General features: G+C 46.1%; 1 protein-coding gene across 2 annotated transcripts in view; it reads left to right on the forward strand.

Annotated features, from left to right (window-relative positions):
- The window catches only part of LOC140410238 (uncharacterized), a 34874-nt gene extending 12862 nt beyond the window's left edge, over window positions 1–22012 (forward strand). The window contains exons 1-3 of one of the 2 annotated variants that reach the window (XM_072498199.1): window positions 6258–6400; window positions 11462–11577; window positions 16109–22012. In XM_072498199.1, the coding sequence (XP_072354300.1) occupies window positions 11478–11577; window positions 16109–19125 (3117 nt within the window). In that variant the 5' untranslated portion in view covers window positions 6258–6400; window positions 11462–11477 and the 3' untranslated portion in view covers window positions 19126–22012. Of the gene's footprint in view, window positions 1–6257; window positions 6401–11461; window positions 11578–16108 lie in introns of those variants that run through there. The other variant, XM_072498200.1, reaches the window with a different exon arrangement.
- Window positions 22013–25275: the final 3263 nt, after the last annotated feature.

The raw sequence follows: 25275 nt of genomic DNA on the forward strand, positions 1-25275 counted from the left end.
AACTAGTCAAGAATCTAGGAGCCCATTGGATCCATGATAATTTGGAAAATTGAATCCAAATTTGGCTTTGTGGGCACAGGGATGGCCGAAGGTTGTTTTTGTGAATGGAAGGCCGTGTCCAGTGGTGTACCGCAGGGATCGGTGCTGGGACCCTTGCTGTTTGATCAGTAAGTTTGTAGATGACACAAAAATTCACGGTGTGATAAATCGCAAGAAGGGAAGCCTTAGAATCCATGCGCGGGTGACGCCAGTTATGCGGCGCCGGCCGCGTCATCTATGCAGCGCCGCCTTTACGCGGCGCCAAGGCCAGGCGCGCGTAAATGACGCGGCCCCGCTCCTAGCCCATTATTGGGCCCTTGGATAATCGGTCGGGATAGGGGCCGTTTCACGCCGCTGTGAACCTCAACGGCGTTCACGACGGCGCGAATACTCTGCCTCCATTTCGGAGAATCCCTCCCATGGAACAAACGACTTTGTCTAAATGAATCAGTGATTCGTCATAACAATTCGATACACATGAAACTGTGTCTAATTCAGATCCAGCTGTTGTATTTTAGGGCCCAATGAACTAAATAGAAGAACGGAAATTAACTGAGGGATAAATTAAAAGGGGCCGCTCCTAAATGACAAACGGAGCACAACCCAGAAAGAACGAAGAGGAACGGAAACTTAAAAAGATTAAATCGAAATGTGAAAACTGGGGTCAATGAAACAGTCCAACCCCTCCAGTGCCCACCGAGCACTGTCTCAAGTGTGCCCGTGGACACTGCATGCTCCCTCTCCAGGGACATCCTGCCGCGAATGAAGCCGCGGAAGAGAGTCAGACAGTCCGGTCGAATGATCCCCTCGGCCGCCCGCTGCCTGGACCTGTTTGTGGCAAGCTTTCAGATCCAGCTGTAAATGTGGACAAAGTGGGCGAGAGATTGCACTAACTAGATTAAAGGTCTTGTTTATGACTGTGATGTGTAACTGATCTTTACTCAAGGTGTGTTCAACAAACCTCTGAACCATTGCACTAATTTATCGAGACTCTCTGGAACCAGAACCAGGAACCACAGCTCAAGGTAGGAGCCCGGAATGTATTAACCACCATTATAGTGTTTTAATAGTGAAAACCTGAGCCAACGTGGCTTTTTGTGTAGTGGATTCATGGAAAAGTTGACAACACTGAAGGTGGTCAGCAAGTCCCTGCCGGGCACTGCAACATGAGTCCTTTAGTCCCACTATCCCGTCTTCCCTGAGCCCTGTTTTCATCAAATATCTTTTGGTTTTCTTGGGAAAACTCGGTGAAATTGGGTAGAAAGATATTCAATTCTTCCAGCAAAGTAACGGTTTATCTGTCCTTCCTCTGTCTAAACCGTTAATTCTTTAAAACATCTCTTGAAACCGTCTCTCAACCCCTCTTTTCCATGTCCCAAAACCCATCAATGTAACTAACGTCAATCAGCCCTGGGACCATTTTCATGAATAATTTCTTCACCCACTCTGAAGCTATTTCGTCATTTCAGAAGTTCTGCGCCCTTTATTCCACACTTTCCTCCTTCTTGAAGCTGAACCAATGTTTTATGCAGTTTCCTCGTAACTTGATTTAATTTGGGCTGATACCCCTCTGTGGCATTCTAACTGGAGGGATTCCAACGGTGTGCTGGGGACATCCCAGCCAGAACCCATACCACGGAACTCCATAGATAAAGATTGCATTGCAATTACCCAAGAAATTCAAACTTCCATTGCGCTGTAATGGGAGCCATCAGATATTGCGGCACAAATCACAACTTTCCCAGACTGTCTTACAATAATGAGTCAGCAACTGGAAGAATGGATTTGAGGCCAGCTTCTAAATAGAATGCACAGGTTGGGAGTAAAGGGTGTAGCAAATCAGTGGGAATTGTGGGAAGTGATGTTCCACAAGAACTCTTGTTAGGGCCACTATAGCTCTCAATTTACTTTAAGGATTTGGACATTGGGATAAAAAGTTGCACAACTACATTTTGATGACATCACTAATACAAAGGGCTCCAAAGAAATCAACTAGGACATTAATTAACGCGCGGAATGGTCTAGTGACCAGTAATTGGAGTTCAATAGAGAAGGACATGACACAGTACACTTTAACAGGGCGGATATGGAAGTTATTTATTACCTAGAAGGTTTAAGTTTAACTAGTTGAGGAGCAAAGCAATTTTAGAGTATGAATATATCATTCAATTAAGTTGTGCCAGATGTTACAAGGGCAATATCACAAGAGTAAGCCAATACCAGGCCTTATTTCTGGATTCATAGATTTGACAAGAAGGAAGTTGTAATCATACCTTGGTTACAGCACATTTAGAGTACTGTATGTGATTCAGAATGCTACACTATACAATGGATATAGGGACACGAGACAACATGGAGAGAAGATTCACGAGGATAATACCAAAAAGACATCAGTATAAATATTGCAAAGGAACGTAAAAGCTATTTTCTCTTGGAAAATGAGTGATTACAAGATATCTTCTCTTGGAAAGCGAGGAGTCTAAGCGAGGAAAGCGAGTGGTTAAAGCAGTATTTAAAATGAGAAAAGCTTTCAATCGAACAGATCCAGATCCAGGGAGTCGTACCGATAATGTACTCCAAACGTGTACTCCGGGTCCCCGGCGCCTGAAATATCCAAAGAAGGATTAGATCATAGACCAGAAGATATAGGAGCATAATTCGGCCATTCATCCCACTGTGTCTGCTCCGCCATTCAATCATGGCTGATATTTTTCTCATCCTCCTCATCTCTGTTTTAAACGATCGTCCCTTCAGTCTGAGGTTGTGACCAATAGTTCCAGTTTCTCCTACTAGTGGAAATATGCTCTCCACGTCCACTCTATCTAGGCCTTCAGTATTCTGTAAGTTTCAATAAGATCCCCCCTCATCCTTCTAAACTCCATCGAGTACAGACCAGGAGTTCTCATCCGCTCCTCAGTTGAAAAGTCCTTCATTCCAGGGATCATTCTTGTGAACCTCCTCTGGACCCTCTCCAAGGCCTGCTCATTCTTCCTTAAATACGGGGCCCAAACTGCTCTCAATATTCCTACTGGATCTGACCAGAGCCTTAAAACGCCTCAACAGAGCATCCCAGCTCTCTCGACATGAATGACAACATTGCATTTGCCTTTCGAGCTGCCAACTGAACCTGCGTGTTAACCTTAAGAGAATCCTGAACTAGGACTCCCAAGTCCCTTTGTGCTTCTGATTTCCGAAGCCTTTTTCCCATTTAGAAAATAGTCTATGCCTCTATTATTCCGAACAAAGTGCATAACCTCACACTTTTCCAAATTGTATTCCATCTGCCACTTCTTTGCTCACACTCCTAGCCTGTTCCAGTCCTTCTGCATTCTGCCTGCTTCCTCAACTTTACCTGTCCCTCTACATGCCTTTGTACCATATGCAAACGTAGCATCAATGCCCTCAGTTCCTTCTTCCAGATGGTTAATGTATATCGTTTGCATGGAATCTGCATGGCAACTTCCAGACATCAAGGGAAAATTACCCTACACTGGGAACCATCCAATATTCCAGTTTAAATCATAGATTTCAAATAGTTTTGACCGTCCAAAAGTGTTAGTTACTCCGGAATGGATATGAGATTTGAAACTACTTCTATCTCATTGTTATCTACAGTAGCGACATCCCCCTATCATCCCCTACGGAACACGCCTACTCGCCCCCCGGTTACTTGACCAACCCCCCACAGGACCCTCGCTTACCACGGGATTCACAGCATAGTCAGCGGTGAGCGGAGCTCGAGCAACCCCCAAATGGATGGAGCATCATAGTTGTGAGCATATATTACTTACGTTGGGGATTTGCGGCCTAGTCACCAGCGCATGGAGGTAGAGCAGATATGGAGGAGCATAGCATCAGAGCTGTGAGCAAAAATTAATTACCTCGTGGATTTGCAGCCAGTAATCAGGGAACAGACGTGGGGTGGACCCACTGGGGCAGAGCATTGGTAGTATAAAAACCTGAACATGGGGATTCACGGCCTAATGACTGGTGAGTAGAGCTGGCAGAGTATTGGAGCTGTGTGTAGAAATGACTTTCGTTGGGGATTCGCAGTCTCGTCGCCAGGCAGTGGAGATGGAGCTGACCCAGAGCGATGGAGCATCACAACTGTAAATATAAATAACTTAATTTGGGAACTCTGCTGAAAATGAACATTTTAAAAATGTGAAGTCACAGGAAAACCATGTCCTGATTGACTGGTATGGGATCTGCACTGTTGTTGAAAAAACATTTAACTAAGCAAAGTAGAGATGGCTGAGCATGCGATGCCGTAGCTTCATGATGTGGGAGCTGGTAGATCCCATTGCCGGCTGCCGTGACCACCTTGATAGCAAGTCTTTGCAATTCGAGGAATTTCGGCTCGGAGTTGATGACCTGGTGTCTGAGCTTCGGACACTGTTGCACATCAGGGCGAAGGACAGTTACCTGGATGCTATGGGTAAGGAGGCAGTTACACCCCGTAAATTAAGTATCTCAAATTCGGCCACAGACAACTGGGTGTGACTTCAAGTGAGGAAGGTAGAGGAATCCTGGATTCAAAAATGGAGGAGCCTCAGCTCTTGACCTTGTCCATCAGGTACGAGGTATTTTCTCCCTGTGTGGATGAGGAAAAGGACTGCAGGGAGGATGAGCAAGCTGACAACTGCAGCGTGATACAGGCGGCCAATCAAGCAGGGGAGCCAAACGCAAAGTGGCAGTGATAGGGAATTCCACAATGAAGGGTCCTGATAGCATCCTTTGTGAGCAGGATGGTGCCTATGGCGCTATGTCGCCTACGCAGCACCGGGTGATCTCTAACTGGCTTGAAAGGATACTGATGAGGAACGGGGAGGATCCAGTTGTTATGGTCCACATTGGGAAAAACAGCATAGACAAGAATAGGAAAGAGGATCCGTTTGAGGAATATCAGGAACTGAGAACAGAATTAAAGAACAGGCGTTCAATGGTTATAATCTCGGGATTATTACCCACGACACGCCAAAATTGGTAAAGGGTGGAGAAAATTAGGGAAGTAAACTTGTGGCTAAAGGAGTGGGGTAGGTAAGAGGAGCTCCATTACATCCGGCTCTGGTATCAATATTGAGACAGGAGGGAGCTATATTGTTGGGATGGTCTCCACCTGAAACGATCTGGGACCAGTGTCTCAGCGGAAAGGATAAATTGTGTGGCCACAAGGACTTTAAGACAGCAAATAGCAGGAAGCGGGAAGGCCTCAGGGGAAGTCAGTACAGTTCCAAAAAACAAATAGCAGGGCAGAGAGTAATGAAATAGTTAGGAAACCAACTTCTGGAAATGCAGGTGCTGGCAAAACAACAAGGGTATACTGGTTAAACCAGAAGAGAAAAATAATAAACAAGAGAATAAAACATCAGTGCTGAGGGGCAGGTCACGGGTAATAGCACAATTAAGAGTTCCGTACAGTGGCAACAAGGTGGCGCAGTGGTTAGCACTGCTGCCTCACTGCGCCGAGGTCCCAGGTTCGATCCCGGCTCGAGGTCACTGTCCGTGTGGAGTTTGCACATTCTCCCCGTGTTTGCAGGGATTTCGCCCCCACAACCCAATGATGTCCAGGGTAGGTGGATTGGCCACGCTAAATTGCCCGTTAATTGGAAAAAATGAATTGGGTACTCTAAATTTATTTTTAAAAGGACCGCCATATACCGATGCACAGAGTGTAAGGAATAAACTAGATGGACTGCAGGTGCAAATCCAAATTGAAGATTAGGATGTAGTAACTATTATGGAGACATGGCTGCAGGATGGTCGGAACTGGAAACTAAATATACCTGGTTATAAAGTTCACAGGAGGGACAGTGCAGATGGCAGAGAGGATGGAGCAGCCTTATGATTTGAACTACTATCACTGGAATGGTGAGGGAGGATATAATGAAGGCAAAGCATCCAGTGGAGAAATAGCGTTTGGCACGGGGGCGGAGAATCCATTTTTACAACAGGATAGGGCCCGGCGCCGCTCCCGTGTTACGCGGCGCGGTTGGGGGGGCCATTGCCAGATGCTCCAGTCCCGACTGGCCGAATTCCCGACGGCGTGATTCTAACCACGACCAGCCGGTCGGGATTCCCCCCTTGTGGGGGGGGGTGGGATTAAATACCGGGGGTGAGCCTTATGGGTAGCCGGGGGGGGGGGGGGGGGGGGGGGGGGGATAGATGGAGCAGCGCGGGGCAGATCATTGGGATCTTCTTTGTTGGTCCAGGTCCGCCGGCTGAGTCTGCCATTGCGTTCGGCTCAGCCGCTGGAGGCCGCTGCCGTCCGCATGCGCGGGCTCGCAACCGGAGGTGCGGGGACCCGTTCACGCAGCTGAAGGTGCGAGAAGAACTCCGGGGCCCTGCCAGCCCCCTGCAGGTAGGAAAATCGCTGTAAATATTTTTATTGAAAGTCTGGCGTGAATCTGAGGAACAAAGGATTTTTTTAAACTGTAAAGGGGTTATGTATTGACCCCCTTGTAGCAGGTCTGAGGGGTGCGATTCTCCACTCCCACGCCGGTTGGGCCGCCAGAATTTCCGGGGACGCCGTTCCAACGCCCTCCCGCGATTCTCCCAAGCGGCGGGAACGGGCCGGTCGAGTTTTGTGGGCCGCAGGCCGGAGAATTGGCGGAGACCCCCAAAATGGCGATTCTCCGGCACCCCCGCGATTCTGAGGCCCGGATGGGCCGAGCGGCCAGGCCAAACCGGCGGGTTCCCCCCGGCGCCGTCCACACCTGGTCGCTACAGTCGTGGGTGGTGCGTGAACGCTGGGGGGGGCGGCCTGCGGGGGGGCGAGGGGGGATCCTGCACCGGGCTTCACCTTGAATGTGGGGTGGCCCGCGATCGGTGCCCACCGATCGTCGGGCCGTCCTCTCTGAAGGAGGAACTCCTTCCTTCCGCGGCCCCGCAAGATCCGTCCCCCATCTTCTTGCGGGGCGGATTTGGACAGGACGGCAACCACGCATGCGCGGATGACGTCCGTTATGCGGCGCTGGCCGCGTCATCTATTCGCCACCGCTTTTACGCGGGCGACAAGGCCTGGCGCGGGTAGATGACGCGGCCCCGATACTGGCCCATTGCCAGGGCCTGAATCGGTCGGGACCGGGGCCGTTCCGTCGTGAACCTCGACGGCGTTCACGACAGCGCGGCCACTTCGGCGTGGGAGTGGAGAATCGCGCCCGAGGTGTTAGATTGTATATATGCAGAAATTAGGCAGAGTAGCTTTTAACTCGCACATAGATTGGGTGAGGAGCACCTATTAGAAAAGGTAGTGAGTTTCTTCAATGTTTCCAGGATAGTTTCCTGCAGCAATATGTTCGAGTTGCAACAAGGGGACCGGCATTATTAGATTTAGTTATGAATAACGCGCCCAATTTAATTAGTAACCTAACTGTGCATGAACATTTATGAAATAGTACGAAGTCTTACAACACCAGGTTAAACTCCAACAGGTTTGTTTCGATGTCACTAGGATTCGGAGCGCTGCTCCTTCCTCAGGTGAATGAAGAGGTATGTTCCAGAAACATATATGTAGACAAATTCAAAGATGCCAAACAATGCTTGGAATGCGACCATTAGCAGGTGATTAAATCTTTACAGATATTTATGAAATAGTGATCAAAGCATGATTGAATTAAATGTAGCGTTTGAAAGTGAAAAGCACGATTCAGATACCACGATTTTAGTTTTGGTACGGCTGACTTTAGCGGGATGAGACAGAGGCTGACGACGGTAAACTGGGAAGATCTGTTAATGGGTCAAACAACGGAAGATCAGTGAAGAATATTTAAAGAAACATTTAACGAGATACAGAGCGAGCATATACCCCTGAGAGCAACAGTCTCCACTTCCAAAAGTAAAAGAGCCATGGACAACTAAAGAGGTGAGGGACAGCATATAACTAAAAGAAGGGGATTACAAAAATGCAAGACAAAGCACAGATCCGGACGAATGGGATAGATACAAAGACCAGCAAAGGGCCACAAAGCAGCTATAAGAGCTACTAAAATGGACTGTGAAAGGAAACTTGCAAGGGACACCATAATCAATAAGAATGGAGATATTGTCAGTAACAATGGGGAAATGTTGAACAATTGCTTTGTCTCAATATTTACAGTTAAAAAAGATGATGACTTGCTGGTAATGCCAAACAAATAAATAGTCGATAGGGGACAGGGACTTAATACAATTAACTTAAGTACAGCATTGGTAATCAGGAAAGTAATGGAACTAAAGAGTGACAAATCCCCAGAACCCCAGGTTTCCATCCGAGGGTGTTAAAGATTAGGGGAGCACATTGTAGATGTCCTACCTATAATATTTTAGAATTCCCTAGGTTCAGTTATAATCCCTCTGGACTGCAAAATTGCACATGTCACTCCACTTTTTAGAAGGGTGAGAGTGGAAAACTAAGGAATTACAGTGTGGTTAGCCTAACATCTGTGGTGGGGAAATTGCTGGAGCTTATAATCAGTGATGGGGGTAACTGAACACTTCAGGAAATTGCTCGATCAGGGAGAACCAACATGGATTCGTGAAGGGAAGGTAATGCCTTTACTAATCTTATTGAATATTTTGAAGAGGTGACTAAGGTAATGTACAGGGAAATGTCTATGGATGTTATTCATATGGATTTCCAGAAGGTATTTGATAAAGTCCCACATTAGAGGCTGTTAACTAAGACGGAAGCCCACAGAGTTGAGGGCAAATTATTGACATGGCTAGGAAATTGCAGGCGACAGAGATTGGGGATAATGTGTAATGACTCTCATTGGCACAATGTGATTAGTTGTGTACCACAGGAATCTGTGTTGGGGCCTCAATTATTCACAATATTCATTAATGACTAGGATGATGGCATAGAAAGCCATATATCCAAAAATGATGATGATATAAAGTTATGTGGCCAAGTTAGCATTGTAGACATTTTAGATGATAGCATAGAATTGCATGGAGATATTGACAGGTTAGGTGAATGGACACATTTGTGGCAGATGGAATTAAATGTATGCAAATGTGAGTTTATCAATTTTGGACCAAAAAAGGAGAGAACAGAGTACTTTCTAAATGTAAAGAAGTTAAATACAGTGGATGTTCGAAGAGACTTTCGGCTCTAGATCCTTAAAATGCCTTGACCAAGTGCAGAAAATAATCAAAAATGCGAATAGAATGCTAGCCTTTATATCGAGGGGATTGGTGTATGAAGGCACAGAAGTTATGTTAGAGCTATACAAAACACTGGTTGGACCCCAATTGGAGTATTGTGAGCAGTTCTGGGCACCACACTTTTGTGAGGGCCACGAAGAATCCAGCACGAGTTGAAGGATAGAAAGAAATAACATTTATTTACAATAACATATATATATACACACAACAGCAGCAGCAACTCCCTTGCTGCTCACTCTCCTCTAGCCGATTCCAAACTGGCCAGTTTTAATTATGCAGGGAATCTGCTAATGTTTTCTCCGCCCCCCCTCATTGGGGAAGCTCGTATTCCCAAAGGATTGTGGATTGCCATTAGTCCCCAGCCAATGGTAAGCAGGCAGGTTATAACACACACCTGAGGAAGGATATTTTGACCTTGGAAGGAGTGCAACTTAGGTTTACAATATGATACCGGGCTACTGGAGTTAAGTTATGAGGAAAGATTACACAAATTAGGCCTGTTTTCCCTAGAATTTAGACGGTTAAGGGGTGAATTGATTGAAGTATTCATGATACCAACAGAGCAAAACAGGGTAGATAAATATAAATTATTTCCATGGTTGGCGATTCTGAAACTTGGGGGCATAGACGAAAAATTAGGACTAGATCCTTCAGGACGTCTGTAGGGAGGCACTTGTTCGCTCAAATGGTGGTAGATGTTTGGAACTCCCTCCCATAAAGAGCGTTGAATCTAGAACAGTTGTACATTTAAAATCTGAGATAGAGAGATATTTGTTAAGCAAAGATATTAAGGAATATGGGCCACAGGCAGGTATATAGAATTAAGCCACAGATCAGCCATGATCTCATTAGATGGTGGAATAAGCTCCAAGGTCTGAATGGCCTACTCGTGTTCCGATGAACCTATAACTTGGTGGAATGGGCAGTTGGATGTCAGAGGAAGCTGAATACAGAGAAGTGTGAGTTGCTGCATTTTGGTAGGAGAAAAATGGAGAGACAATAGAAAATAAGGGGTCAAATCTAAAAGTGGTGCAGGACACAAAGCGTCCTGAGTGGATATGCACTTAGATAATTGAAAGTGGCAGGAACGGTGTAGCGAGCCATCAAAACCATACAATATTTAAGGTTTTTTAAAATAGGGGAATAGAGTACAAGAGCAAGGATGCCGTCCTTAACTTGTGCAAGACAGTAGTTAGAACCTAGATGGAATATTGTGTACAGTTCTGGGCCCCACACGATAGGAAGGTATATTGGTGCATTGGAGAGAGTGCAGAATAGGTTTACAAGAATGTCCCCAGGGATGAGTAACTTCAGTTATGAGGTTACATCTCAGCGTTCCTCTCTCCAAGGGAAACAGTTCAACCTCTGAGGGAATATTTGGAACAGATGTTCAAACCGTAATACTTCATTGCAGTATTAATGTAAGCCTACTTGTGACAATAAAGATTATTATTTTAAAAATCGCCAGAGGGCTGGACAGAGTAAATAGGGAGAAACAGCTCCCTCTCAGAAAAGGAGCAAGAAAGAATGAACACAGATTTAGAGTGATATGCAAATGAAGCAATTACGATGCAAGAAAATAAACGTTTTTCTCCACAACGAGTGGTTCGGATCAGGAATGCACTGCGTGGAAGTATGGCGGAGGCCGGTTCAATCGAGACATTCAAGGGGGCATTAGATGATTACTTAGAATCCCTACAATGCAGAATGAGGTCATTCGGCCCATCGAGTCTGCAGCAATCCTTCGGATGAGCACTCTCCATATGTCCACCCCGCCCTATTCCCATAACCTCGGAGTCTAACCTGCACGCCCCTGGGCACTAAGGGCAATTTAGCATGCCAAGTCACCTAACCTTTGGACTGTGGCAGAAAACCGGAGCATCCGGAGAAAACCCATGCAGACACGAGGAATTTACAAACTCTACACAGACAGTCGCCTAAGGCCGGACTTGAACCCAGAAGGCAGGTATATGGAATTAAGGCAGCAGTGCTAACTACTCTTCCACTGTGCCACTTGAATAGAAACAATGTGCAGGGGTATGGGGAAAAGATCGGTAAATATCACAAAGTCAAGGTGCTCGTTGGAAGGGCTGGTGCTAACACAATGGGCCAACTGGCCTTCGCATTAACAATAATGTGATTCTATGATAGTCAAACGGCATGATTATGCCCTTAAATAATTGCGAGCAGGGTTACACCTCGCAATTGGTGTTGTTTTGTTTTAAGTAATCAATAGAATTGTATGTGCGAGAGCCACTTTTCTTCCTCATTTCAGTGACCCATCTGCTACAATGGCTGAAGGAAGCAATGACATATTTGAAATGCCAACTCTTGGGAGACCCCTTCGCGTAGGGATGCTATATGACCGACGGAGCGACACCTTTATCCCAGGTAATACTAATGTTAGCCAGGATGTAACCTGAATGTGATTCATCAAATAATCCCAATATCACCCAAGATATAACTCAAAGATCATCCACGGTATATATAAAATGTTACCCAGGACATAAACTCAATGCTATGCAAAAACTCAATGCTATGCAAGAGAAAATTCTACAATCGTAAACGATATAACACCAATAGTTATCCAGAAAGTAAAACAAATTTCATCCCGGAATACTCAATCCCTCCAAGATATGATGTTACAACTAAACATGAGTTAATAGGGGCTGCTTTAGCACAGGGCTAAATCGCTGGCTTTTAAAGCAGACCAAGGCAGGCCAGCAGCACGGTTCGATTCCCGTAACAGCCTCCCCGAACAGGCGCCAGAATGTGGCGACTAGGGGCTTTTCACAGTAACTTCATGTGAAGCCTACTTGTGACAATAAGCAATTTTCATTTCATTTCATTAAAATCCAGACTATTACTCTGATATTAAATAATAACTTCTGGTTTGGAGAGCTTGAGCTGACTTGTGAATAGCAGGTTTTCTGGAGAATATTTAGAAATGAGAGCCAGAGCAGAGAATTAAAAAGAGTGGCAAATGACAGTAAAAACAGGATGTAAGTGCAACTAACAGCCAGTGAGAATTATGTTGGAATATTTCTGAAGCGAGGGAACTGAGAATCAGATGAGAAAATTTAAATACTCCGCTTATTGGCAAGAATACCACTAGGTGGCGCAAATGCAATGCCAGTGACGTGTAAGGTCTGTCAGTGACGTGTAAGGTCTGTCAGTGACGTGTAAGGTCTGCCAGTGACGTGTAAGGTCTGTCAGAAAGATGGCGCTGCTCAATTGTGGACAAAAAGGAAAAGTAGATAAAATCTGGAGTGTGGCAATGGTAAATTACATTCAACACCTTCACTCCTCAATGGCCATCCCCCCCACTCTTGGAAAACCGCTCATCCACGTTTCTCCTGGCTCAACATCTGCTCCCTCTGCAATTGCTGCTTTGCAATTACCCCTGCCCCTCCTTCCCCTCTCTGCTCATTTTTTGCTTCACCCCGACTTTTCTCTTCCCCCAGCTCCCTGCTCAGCCTCCCCTCCATATCTGCTATATTCCCCATCCCCGCCCGCTCTCCACTTCCCCACCATCCCCTTTCCCCTCTGCCCGTTCTCTCCCCCCCCCCCCCCCCCCCATCCCCCCCCCCCCCCCCCCCGCAGATTAATCCCTGCTAAGAGGTCAAAATTGCGTTGCTATCAGGACAATGTCTTGGTTGGAACTATTTGTAATAAAGGACATATGACTACGGCAAGCCATGTATGACCTTTAATACATAACCGCATTCAATACCAATTAACCCCCTTATCATTAAGACCAAAATACACATTTGCATGCATTATCAAATGTAAATGTCAATTATGCAAGTTAACCACTGTACATCCATCATCCCCAAACTTTTTCTATGTCTCATCAGTTTCTGTTCTTGCATTGCATACAAAAACGTAAAAAATGTCAACTCTCTTCCTGGTGCCCATGTGCATTTTCATTGGTTGTTTGGGTGGGTGTTGTTCGCTGCCCGAGAGAGTATCTGCAGTACTCTTGTTACTCTGCAGTTGCAATAACACTCAAATTTCCTAGTAACTGGGTGCTGCCAACAGTCCAAAAAGTGGTCATGCTACAATACTATTGAGCAAAGTCGTGCATGAATTTCAGTTCCAGCACAATTCCTTGTGCATTAACCGTACATCAGAACAATTGTCTGATTGATTCTAACAGCACGTCCTTTCAGTTGTTCGTAATAGTCAGAATACCGTCTGTACATAACCAGACAATCCTTGAAAACTACAAAACAAAATGTCTACAGTTAGTTATGATTCTGTGATTAGACAGCATTTGCTGAACAACACTGAGTGCGCTCACAGGTCTACTAACAACCAATTTAATCTCATCAGTGCCCCTCTTCACATGGCTCATTTATGCTTGGGAGAAGCGGCATGCATGTGTAGGGAAAATGCTCAGGTCTTGTGCATTTTGAATTATCCAGAAACAGAGGCTGTGTTTTAAGCACGCTGCTTGCTCCATGGCAACCATTCGGCCCATATTTAGTTGACTTGCAAATCAATCAGCAGCCATTTCCACCTCGATTATAATTTGTTGTGATCATTTGACAAGTTCTAAATCTCTGCAATTTTCTTGTTCCTCTATATTAGTTGCCCTGTCGCATCAAATGCTCACTTTTGATATATTTTTTAATGTCCTCGTGATTATCCTTGACCAGAATCTGAACTGAACGACCCAGATAAGTATTGTTGCCACAAGAGCAGTTCAGAGACGAGGAATAAGTCTGTCCACAACCGACAAGGCTGAAGTCAGGATTGTGATGGAATGGGCAGCACGGTGGCGCAGTGGATAGCACTGCTGCCTGACGGTGCCGAGGTTGCAGGTTCGATCCCGGCTCTGGGTCACTGTCCGTGTGGAGTTTGCACATTCTCCCCGTGTTTGCCTGGGTTTCACCCCCAAGGATGTTGATTGGCTGAGCTAAATTGCCCCTTAATTGGAAAAAATGAATTGGGTGCTCTAAATTTTTTTTAAAAAAAGGATAAGGGAGAATACTCGCCACCTGCCTGGATGAGTGCAGCTCCATCAACACTCCTGAAGCCCGACACTATCCAAGACAAAGCAGACTGCTTGTTTGACAACCGTTGCACAAAGGTTTACTTCCCCCACCACCAATGCAACGTAGCTGTAATGTGTACTATCTACAAGATGCACTGCAGGAACTCACCACGCCGCCTTTGACACAACCCGTCCAAACCTATTACTACTACCACCCAGAAAGGCAGTGACAGCAAATACATGGGGAACCCCATTACCTGGAATGTCCTCTCCAAAATATTTATGTTCATGAATTATCGTTCCTTCATTGTTGTTGGGTCAAAATCCTGCGACTTCCTTCCTTACGAGTCTGTCATTGCATGTACACCACAGTGACTGCTGGGGCTCGAAAAGGCAGCGCACCACCACAGTTAGGGATGTGCAGTGAATGCTGGTCTCGCAAAGTCCATGTCCCTTGGATTCATGAACATAAATATTTTGCTGCTTGTCTTTATTTTTCTGGCCAGGTTTCCATAGTGATATATATTTTTTCACCTTTTTCCCTATTATTTCGCCTTTCTGTATCTAAGAGTGTTCAAATCTTCTGGGCTACCATCATGCCTTGCAAAATTGTACATCTTTGCTTTTAATTTGATAACAAAGAACAAAGAACTGTAATCAATGCCCTGACTAATGAAGGCAACCATGCCATGCCTTCTTAATCACCTTGGCCACCTGTGTTGCCACGTTTAGGGAACTGTAGACTTGCATGCCCAGATTCCTCTTTATGTTAATGTTCCTAAGGGTTCTGCCATTTTCAGTAGAATTCATACCTAGATTTGTTCATCCCAAAGGCATCACATCACATTTGTCTGGGTTAAAATCCATCTTCTATTTCTGTGCCCAAGTCTCCAATATATCTATATCCTGTTGTTTCATCCTCAGGCTCCTTAGTCAGCCACAGATGGTGCATCTTTCTGTTCAATATTTCCCGATGGAATATATTCGTTTCTGAGAGATATCAATATTTCCTGGGTTTGAATCCCGTTCCTGCGTCACTGTCCTTGTGGAGTTTGCACATTCTTCCCGTGTCTGTGTGGGTTTCACCCCCACAACCCAAAGATATGCAGGTTAGGTGGATTGGCCACGCTAAATTGCCCCTTAATTGAAAAAAATAAATAATTGGGTACTCTAAATTTTAAAAAAAGAATAAATGTTCTTTTGCTACATCTCTTGGGTCGCTATTAAATTGTAACATGTCATGGCAGCAGTCCACCCTCACTGCACCTTCTCCGTCACTTACAGAATATCCACAGTTAAGTGTTTGGTCCCACTGCACTCATTCTCGAGCTTAAGACTACCGCTAACCCACTGCATTCTAATAGCTCAGGTTCCAGCAAGCCGAGTCAATCACTGTTGCCTATGGAGAAAATTCTAAATTGTGACATGATTAGCTATGTGCAGTTGTTTCTAGCATTGATCATGTTTATCATTTGCTAATACTAAAATAACCTAAAATTTCTAGTTGCAATCATCCCAGAAATAATGGTATTATCCCCCAAGAATGAAGAAGAGTGCCCGCTCAGTAGTTTCACTCCAAATGCAACCCTTCTGATTGTTGACACCATCCAGTATAGTGTTTCCTGACATTTCAGTACTACAGTTTACAGCCCCGTAACAATGCAGAACTATGTCATTGCACTCCCTCCAACAGTGTAAAACTGCACCAGTAGTGACCCTTCGGAAGTCCACTGCACTCTCAGTAATGCTCAGCACTCCATCAGAACTACCCTTCTTTCAGTACACCACTCTCTCCAATGCTGCCGGTCAGACGGTGCAGTATCCACTCTGTACAGCCCATGCAACAATACCGCCCTCCACCAGTGGTGCTCATTAGCCAGTGTAGCACTTCTATTTTAACTTCTAATCTATTCTATTTTTCAGGCGTCACCTTATGGGATTTGGATGAGCTCCTGAAGAACCTCGACACTCAGCCCAAACCGAACACCAACTTTAGCATCATTTGCTCAGACACCATTGAGGAAAAGGCGTCCTACTTGGATGTAGAAGCCTCGCTGAAGGCCAGTTTTCTGGGGGGGCTGGTGGAGGTGAGCGGTTCTGCCAAATATCTGAATGACAGCAAGAAATCGAAGCAGCAAGCCCGGGTCACCCTCAACTACCGAGCCACAACCCGGTTCGAGCAACTGACTATGAGTCAACTAGGACCCAAGAATATCACTTACCCTTGCGTCTTTGACCAGGGCTCCGCAACTCACGTTGTCACTGCCGTGATGTATGGAGCACAGGCCTTCTTCGTGTTCGATCGAGAATATTCTTCCAGTGACAATAAGCAGGAAATCGAGGGCAGCCTAGAGGTGATGATCAAAAAGATCCCACTCTTGAACATCGCGGGAAAAGGTTCCCTGAATCTTTCCGATGATGAAAGGAAAATATCCGAGAAATTCAGTTGCACATTTCATGGAGATTTCCTACTCAATACTAATCCGGTGAGCTACCAGGATGCTTTCTACGTTTACTCAACACTACCCAAGTTATTGGGCGAAAACGGGGAAAAAGCTGTGCCCCTCAGAGTATGGTTGTACCCCCTGAAGATGTTAGATTCGAAAGCTGCTCAAATAGTGAGGGAGGTCAGTATTGGACTGGTCAATCGGTGCCAACTACTCTTGGACCAGCTCCATGACATAGAAATAAGATGCAATGATCTCATCAAAACTACTGCTGCCAAAGAATTTCCCGAGTTAAAGACGAAAATTCAAGCATTCAAGGCAATGTGCCTGGAATACCAAACAGTGTTTCAGAAAGATCTGGGGAAAATTCTGCCATCCATCCGTGGAACAGGACATGAGGAAAGTGGTCTGGCCGATATATTGTATCACAAAGAGCGATCTCCGTTTAGCAATCATACTCTAACCACTTGGATTGGGAAGAGAGAGAAGGAAATGAACACAGTGGGAGCATATCTGGCTATGTTGCAAGGAGTGGACATTCTGACAAGGAGCGAGTTGGACAGTCTTTTGGTGAATCCAATGGTTGAACACGTTGCCTGCTTTACCTTCACCTCATTGTGCGATGAAGATACCTATCTACAGGAGATGTCCAACTACCTCAACGCCTCAGCGCTCTCAAGAGAACCAGGCTACAAACTGCAAGGTGACACAAGGCAACCGAGTGAGGATTGGTTCGATGCCGTATCAGTCTCCCAACAAATGAGAAAACTGGCGAGACTGTTCCTGCAATTCACCAAATCCAACAAGTCCCGTGGGGAAAATACGCTCACCGAGAACTGCAAAATGGCAATCGTGTCCGTAGATGACAAAAGCTTTACTGGGGCATCAATTTTCCTGTATGAGCAGGGAATGTTGATAAATACGGCATTCGAGCCACAAAAAGCTGATATTCCACAGATTATTGGGACAAGTGATTCCACTGTAACGCTACAACTCAAGGCCCCTGTCGGTAGCCATGAACCAGTGCTAATGTTTAGGGTAGAGTACAGATGTGTCCAAGACGTGAATTGGTGCGGAGAGAACACACGGGATGCTGCCGAGACCTTTATAGTTTCTGGATTGCAACCACACCATCAGTACCAGTTCAGGTCGACCTATGTGTGTAAGTCTTGGGCGAGATTGTTCAGCGATCCCACTGCAAGTATTCTCACTCTTCCTGCTGCTCCTCCTGGTGAGGTTTCAGTCTCCAATGTTCAACCCAACTCACTCACCATTACCTGGACCGCCCCAGTACGGGTCGGTGATGGTGTCAACATTGGACATTACTTAATCAACTATCAGAAATGCAGTAGCCAGGAGGACACGTGGGCTGAGCAAAGGACCGATGATTCGGTTTGTGCATGGACATTGGGCAACCTGGACGTTGGCACTTCCTACAGGGTCTGGGTTTCCGCTGTTTGTGGGGAAGCAGGCAGAGGTACTCCAAGTCAGGACAAAGTGGTTGTGACCTCCAGCGAGAAGACTCCGAACGAATTGGCAGAACGTGCTCAGAAAATGAGCAAACTTTTAAATGCTGGGTGTCCAGAAGTCTACCAGCTCCCTCTGAAAGAGGAAATGGAGGAAGAGTACCTACTCCCTTTCCGTCCATCCTCCCCGGTTGCAGATGCGTTCCCTTTCGGTAACAATGGCATAATCAATCTGATAGAGTCGCCGAGGGTGAAATACTGGAGGAAGTCCATTTTTGGTGAAGATAGGGACTCGGCCAATTCAAGGACCATCATTGTCATTGGGAATGAAGAATCCGGGAAATATGATCTGATCAATGGGCTGATCAATTACATCCTGGGCGTGGAGTGGACCGATCAGTTCAGGTTCCAGTTAGCTGAAAGCTGTGTGGAAAGCAGTGTCGGAAGCGAGAATCAGTACTCAATAGTTCGATATGAAATCAATCACCAAGTGGGTTTCCGTGTCCCATACTCTCTCACCATTGTGGAGTTTCATGAACAGTTAATGTTCTGGTTCGACAAATTATTGATAAAGCACCCCAATCTTAGACAATGTAATTGTTTGTGTGTGGTGGCGGAATCGGCAGCAGTTTCTGTGCTGGAGAATGTTAACCTCAATTATATTAGACCATTCTTTGAGAATCGCAGCGTCATCCCCCAGCTCATGATCACTTCCTGCGATGGTCAAACGCCAACTATACTGGCGGCACTTCAGAATTTGAAAATGGACTTTCCCAGAGATGGCCAAGGCGTTCCCATTCACTTCAAATTTAACTTTTCGAGCTTATTCTCTGCCAGCTCCCCTTGTGCAGAGGGCAGCGGACAGACGAGGGACGGGCCTGGTGCTGGGAGAGCTGCCACAGTTGTTAGTGGGTGTGGAACCGGTGCATGGAATGATAAACTGAAGAGACTCCTGTGGGACATGACCAAGGACAGCCTCAAAAGCTTCCTCCTTGAATTAAATTCATCACAGACTTGGAGTGGATAAAGTAGGAGAATGCTTCGAACTGGTGCTAAGGAATTTAATTATGAGCACATCATCGATTACATTGATATTTCATCCAGCATACGAGATCACGGGCTTTTGAATCAAGGTGTTACATCAGTATGGTTAGATATGATAGGGCAAATAAAGATAAGGTATTTTATTTGAATGTTTAATGCTGGCAAGATGTAAATTAATAATGATTTAAATGAATGATGCAACCCATTCAATGAGATGGACTCAAGGAGCCGAATGGCCTCCTCGTCATGTGTAGGAGAGAGATTGAATGGCCTCTGAAGGGAACCAGCTATTTCTGATAGGTAAAAGGATCATTGATTTAGCCATTTTAATGTAAATACAAAAGCCCATGTCAAAATTCACTTTTGAAAATGAACTCCATCATAAGACTGCAAACACAATTTCAGATTATAAAGTGTACAGCTTGCAATAATGAAAGCAGGGATATGAAACATTTATAAATCTACGGTCTAACTCGAAGCGAATGAAACAATTCAACGAAGGTCACAATAAGTTAACATGGATAACATGAATCTGCCATTGTACAAAATGTGAAAAAGTATAGCAAAAACCAGTAGAAACCAGAACTGATTAAAAGTGTAAATCACATTCCAATATACAACAAACATCCAAAGGTGCAACATATTCACAGCTATGTTGCATATTGATGATTGACAACTAACCATCCAATCAAATACATTTGAGACTCATCCAAGCCAATCAGCACATTACAAGGGTAGGGATAGATGGAATCAGACTGATAACATTTTCCTTAAAGATAAAGGTCCGGGCAGCCATTTTCATTCACGAATCACCCTATTTTATTTACCTAACTACTTGCTATCCTTATTTCTTATTTTCCTATTTCTATTTCTACTCCAACTCTCAAGTCTGTGCAAGCTGTTTGGCTTTGAGCAAGAAAGCATTACTGTATTTTTAAAAGTTCAATTCGTTTGTAAGTCATTAAGCTAATTATATCTTTTAAGAGTCTTCTGCTGGCAGGAGCTTGTCTGAGAACATTTGATTGGTAACCACAAGAAGATTTCAAACTCTCAATTATAATCAATAGAGACAATAAAGATTTCATTAAGCATCCGAGACGTGTGGTTAAATTTCTACTTTGTTGAGTGTATACGAGACTACACACAACCAAGGGCAGACTTCGAAAGTAGATTTCTACAATTGGCGTAGTACGGCAAAAGTGGAGGAGCACGGAGTCGGAGGAAATCGGAAGACCGAAGATCGTACCGTTAGCGGAAAGACCAGAAGGACGGAAGACCCAAAGACATCTATCCAAAAAACGGCTAGACTGGGGTAAGAAAATCTTTTTTCACCCATTAAAAGTCTTAAAGCCACACCGGCTAGTGCTTCGACCCCTCTAGAAAGGACCTTTTAAGACACAACTATTCAATCGGGTGCAGGTCGTATAACTAAACCCAAAACGACTGAAAAAGTTGTCGAGTAATCGTCAAATTACACAACCGTTTATGACCAAAAAAATTTGGTTTTAAAGCAGGATTTATGGTGGACAAAAGTCCTAAAATAGACCTGGTTCCTTCAAAGGGTAGAGAAAGTTTCCCACAACTTCAAGGGGAGGTCGTGCTGTACCAGAAGTCTCTGTTGACAATACATTGGGTGACCTTAAATCTTCAATTTATAGACATTTTGGACTGTCTAAAGCATCCACAAAAATTGAATCAAAATATGATATCCCCAAAGGACAGTGGTCCCTTGACGACAGCAAAAAGGCTTGGGGAAAAAACCACACGTTTGACCAGAGGGAAACATATGAAATGGTCTTTTGCAGTAATGGCACAGCTCCATAAGCAGCAAGAAACAATCACAAACACAAAACACAATTGCAAACTTAAATCTGCCAAAGGAAAACTAGTGGCAGTCATTGACCAATTAGGAGCTACAAAATCGAAGCTTGAAAAATGTGAACAAACTAAAACGTTACTAGAAAATGAAACCTTCAAAGTTCAACAATTATCATTCCAAATTGGTGAATTGCAACAGTTAAAATCAGAAACGGATTCCACAGCTCAACTGTTAAGATCACAAACTGATCAACTAAAAACACAAAACAACCAATTACTTAAAGAAAAGTGTACTTGGGAGAGTGAAATGAACACCACGAAAAGTCATAACATAGTGCTGACAGTCAAGTTAACGGCTGCAAATCTGCAAAATGGCAATTGTTTCAAAAAATGAAAAATCTTTACTGGGGCATCAATTTTCCTGTATGGACAGGGAATGTTGATAAGACCACAAGACATAGGAGCAGAATTAGGCCACTCGGCCCATCGAGTCTGCTCCGCCATTCAATCATGGCTGATATTTTCTAATCCCCATTCTCCTGATAACCCCGATCCCTAAATAAGGCATTCGAGCCCCAAAAATCTGATATTCCACAGATTATTGGGACAAGTGATTCCACTGTAACGCTACAACTCAAAGCCCCTGTAGGTAGCCATGAACCAGTGCTAATGTTTAGGGTAGAGTACAGATGTGTCCAAGCCGTGGATTGGTGCGGAGAGAACGCGGAGAGACCCGCACATCCAGACATAGGAACAGCTTCTTCCCCACAGCTACTAGACTCCTCAATGGCTCCCCCTCAGACTGATCTGTTCCCTGTAAGAACACTATTCACGACACCCTATGCTGCTCTTGCTCATGTATTTGCTTTGTTTGGCCCCTTGTTCCGCTCTGTAACCAATCACTGTTTGTCGATGTAGAATTTGTCAATGTACTCTGTTGATTATTCTTTTTTTGTCTGCTATGTATGTACTGTGTATGTTCCCTTGGCCGCAGAAAAGTACTTTTCACTGTACTTTGATACATGTGACAATAAAATCAAATCAAAATCAAATGTTCCTGTGTATTAAGACCAAGGACTGAATGGTGCTCCAGAAAGAATTTTGTGCACCAGGATATTTGTCAGTAAGCTATGTATATTACCTTACCCTCAGAGTAGTACGCACTTGAATGAAAAATAATCCACAAGCAACATTTTGTAATTTGCTAATTACCACACAAACATGCCCTGGATATAATAATAATCTTAATTATTGTCACAAGTAGGTTCACATTAACACTGCAATGAAGTTACTGTGAAAACCCCTGGTCACCACATTCCAGCGCCTGTTCGAGTACACAGAGGAAGAATTCAGAATGTCCAATTCACCGAACAGCACGTCTTTTGGGACTTGTGGGAGGAAACCGGAGCTCCCGGAGGAAACCCACGCAGACACGGGGAGAATGCGCAGGCTCCGCACAGACAGTGACCCGAGTCGGGAATCGAACCTGGGCCCTGGCGCTGGATATTTGCAAGCGATACCTCAATCACTCATCTCATTCACAAAATTACACGCACACCCACAAAGGTTAGACATTAACACATTAATTATTAAAAAATACATTTCTAAGACCCGCACAGAAGTGAGTTCAGAAAGCCAAGCATAATAAGATAAATACGCCAAAATAGAAAAAAGATCAACACAAGCAAGAAAGATGTGAAATTATGAACTTTATGATGGAAAGTTGTTACACTGCAAATGCGATACTTTTATGAAGCGAAGATGGTCAGAGAGACATTGGGCGGGATTCTTCGACCCTGCGCCGGGTCGGAGAATCGGCGGGGGGTGGGGGGGGCCCGATTCACGCAACGCCTCTTCGCTGCCAGTTCGCCGATTCGCCAGTGACCGGAGAATCGGTGCCATTGGCGCCGGCGGGGCCCGTTCGAAGCCCCGGCGATTCTACCCGCGCGATGAGCCGCGTGCCCGCCGAGTTAGTCCGAGTCCCGCCGCCGTTCTCGTATGGTCCTACCCGGCGGGACCTCGGCGTTCATGTTGCGGGGGAGAAGCCTGGTGTGGGGGAGGGGGGATCTGACCCCCGGGGGGAGGGGGGCCTCCACGGTGGCCTGGCTCGCGATCGGGCCCTACCGATCGGCGGGTGGGCTTATCCCGGTGGGGGCCTATGTTCCTCCGCGCAGGGCACCTGTAGCTCTCCACCATGTTGTGTCAGGGCCGGCATGGAGAAGGCAACCCACGCGCATGCACAAACTCGCGCCGGCCGAAGGGCGCATGCTGAACTCACGTGAGCCGTGGCACGCATGCGCGGACCCGCGCCGCCTGTTCTGACACCCGTATCGGCAGCTGGAGCAGCGTGAGGCTCCCATCAGGGGCTGGTTTAGCACAGGGCTAAATCGCTGGCTTTGAAAGCAGACCAAGGCAGGCCAGCAGCACGGTTCGATTCCCGTACCAGCCTCCCCGAACAGGCGCCGGAATGTGGCGACTAGGGGCTTTTCACAGTAACTTCATTTGAAGCCTACTTGTGACAATCAGCGATTTTCATTTCATTTCATTTCCAGTGCCGTGCTGGCCCCCTGTGCGGTGCACGATCGCTGATCCTAGGGGCCAGGTGACGCCGTCGTAAAACGATCCGGCGTTTACGACGGCATCAACAATTAGCCCCACGATCAGAGAATCCTGCCCATTGATCTCCAATGTTCAGATGATCACATTGATTATTTGTGTTTATCAGTCGAGGAATAGTAGAAAGACATCTTGATCATGCTGGAAGGTTAAGAACTGCAGTTTGACATCAGTAGAATTCTTGTGGTTAATGCTGATCACCAAACTTCAACAAATCCATTAGAAAGGGGATAGTAGACTTTTACTGAGAGGTTTTCAAAGATGACCTACTTAATCTTTGAGGGGTTGCTGGGGACATACGAACATAATTGATGAGAGGTTTGGAGAGAGTAAATAGGGAAAAGATTCCGTGAGTCGAAGTCACTCGACGAAGCGTCGGGTATTCAATATTATTGATAAAAGACATGGAGAAGACGGGAGCAGGGACTATGCGGCTATGTCTGCAGGATGCATTTGGTCTTACGACCAAAAAATCGGCGGCGCCCCTGCACCGATGCTCCGTCCAGTGGGGGACTAGCAGCCGTGGCACGTAATGCCCCCGGCTTTACCTGCCGATACGGACTCAGGAAGGCCGGGTCCGTGGCCACCGCCACGTCATACAACATGGCGCCGGCAGTGCGCGGCCCCGGCCTGCCCAAATCTACCCCTCCCTGTAACCCCCCTTTGCTACCCTTGACCACGCTCCACCAGTCCCCCCAGCCCCCACCGAAACCCCCCTTGGCCAGCAGAATGGCTGCCCCCCACCCCGACTGTGGCGCGATGGACACAGTCCGCGGCCGCCATGCCAGGATTACGAACGTTGAGAGGACACACGACCGATGCCATCGGAAAGCCGGCCCATCGGGGGCGGAGCATCAGGGGAGGGCCTCAGCTCAAGTCCTGAGGTCGTCCCAACGTTATGCGGCGTGCTCCTCGAGTATTCCTTCCAGAAGGGGCGGAGTCTGGGAAAAACAGCGCCGCCTCCGATTTCGGCGTAAACAGGGATTCTCCGGCTGATCGCCAAACGCAATTTCAGCAAGAGCAGTCGGAGAATCCTGCCCAGGACCTCTAGGGATGTAACCCCGGGATTACTCCCCGTGCCACATGCCATGATGCTAGAAATAAAAGGATGACTTTCGGTTGCAGCTGTGCGGAGCTAAGTCGCACGTTCGGCAGCTCCCGCCAGAAACGGACTTTTGGGCTCTTTTTAGGGCCCCCAGCGGCATTTGTTCGACGGTTCCCAGTGTGGGAAGGTGACAGTAACATTTCCCCGGCACTGTATGGATTGGACCAGGAGTGGAGCGGTGAAAAAAGTAGTTTTGGAGCAGCGTAAAGTGCGAGGAAGGAAAACCAAGATGGCGGCGGGTGGAGACCAGGCAGCTTGGGGGCAGTGGTCGCAGGAACAGCAGGCGTTTCTCCAGCGCTGCTTCACGGAATTGAAGGCAGTGCTGTTGGAGCCCATGAAGGCTTCGATAGACAAGCTGCTCGAGACCCAGAAGGCCCAAGGGGCGGCGATCCGGGGTGTGCGGCAAAAGGCCTCGGAGAACGAGGACAAGATCTTGGGCCTGGCGGTGAAGGTAGAGGCACACGGGGCGCTGCATAAGAAATGGCAGGAGAAGTTCGAGGACATGGAGAATCGGTCGAGGAGGAAGAACCTGCGGATTCTGGGTCTCCCAGGGGGAGTGGAGGGGTCGGATGCTGGAGCATACGTGGTCACGAT

This window comes from Scyliorhinus torazame, chromosome 4 (assembly GCF_047496885.1).
Source record: "Scyliorhinus torazame isolate Kashiwa2021f chromosome 4, sScyTor2.1, whole genome shotgun sequence".
Classification (NCBI taxonomy): Eukaryota; Metazoa; Chordata; class Chondrichthyes; order Carcharhiniformes; family Scyliorhinidae; genus Scyliorhinus; species Scyliorhinus torazame.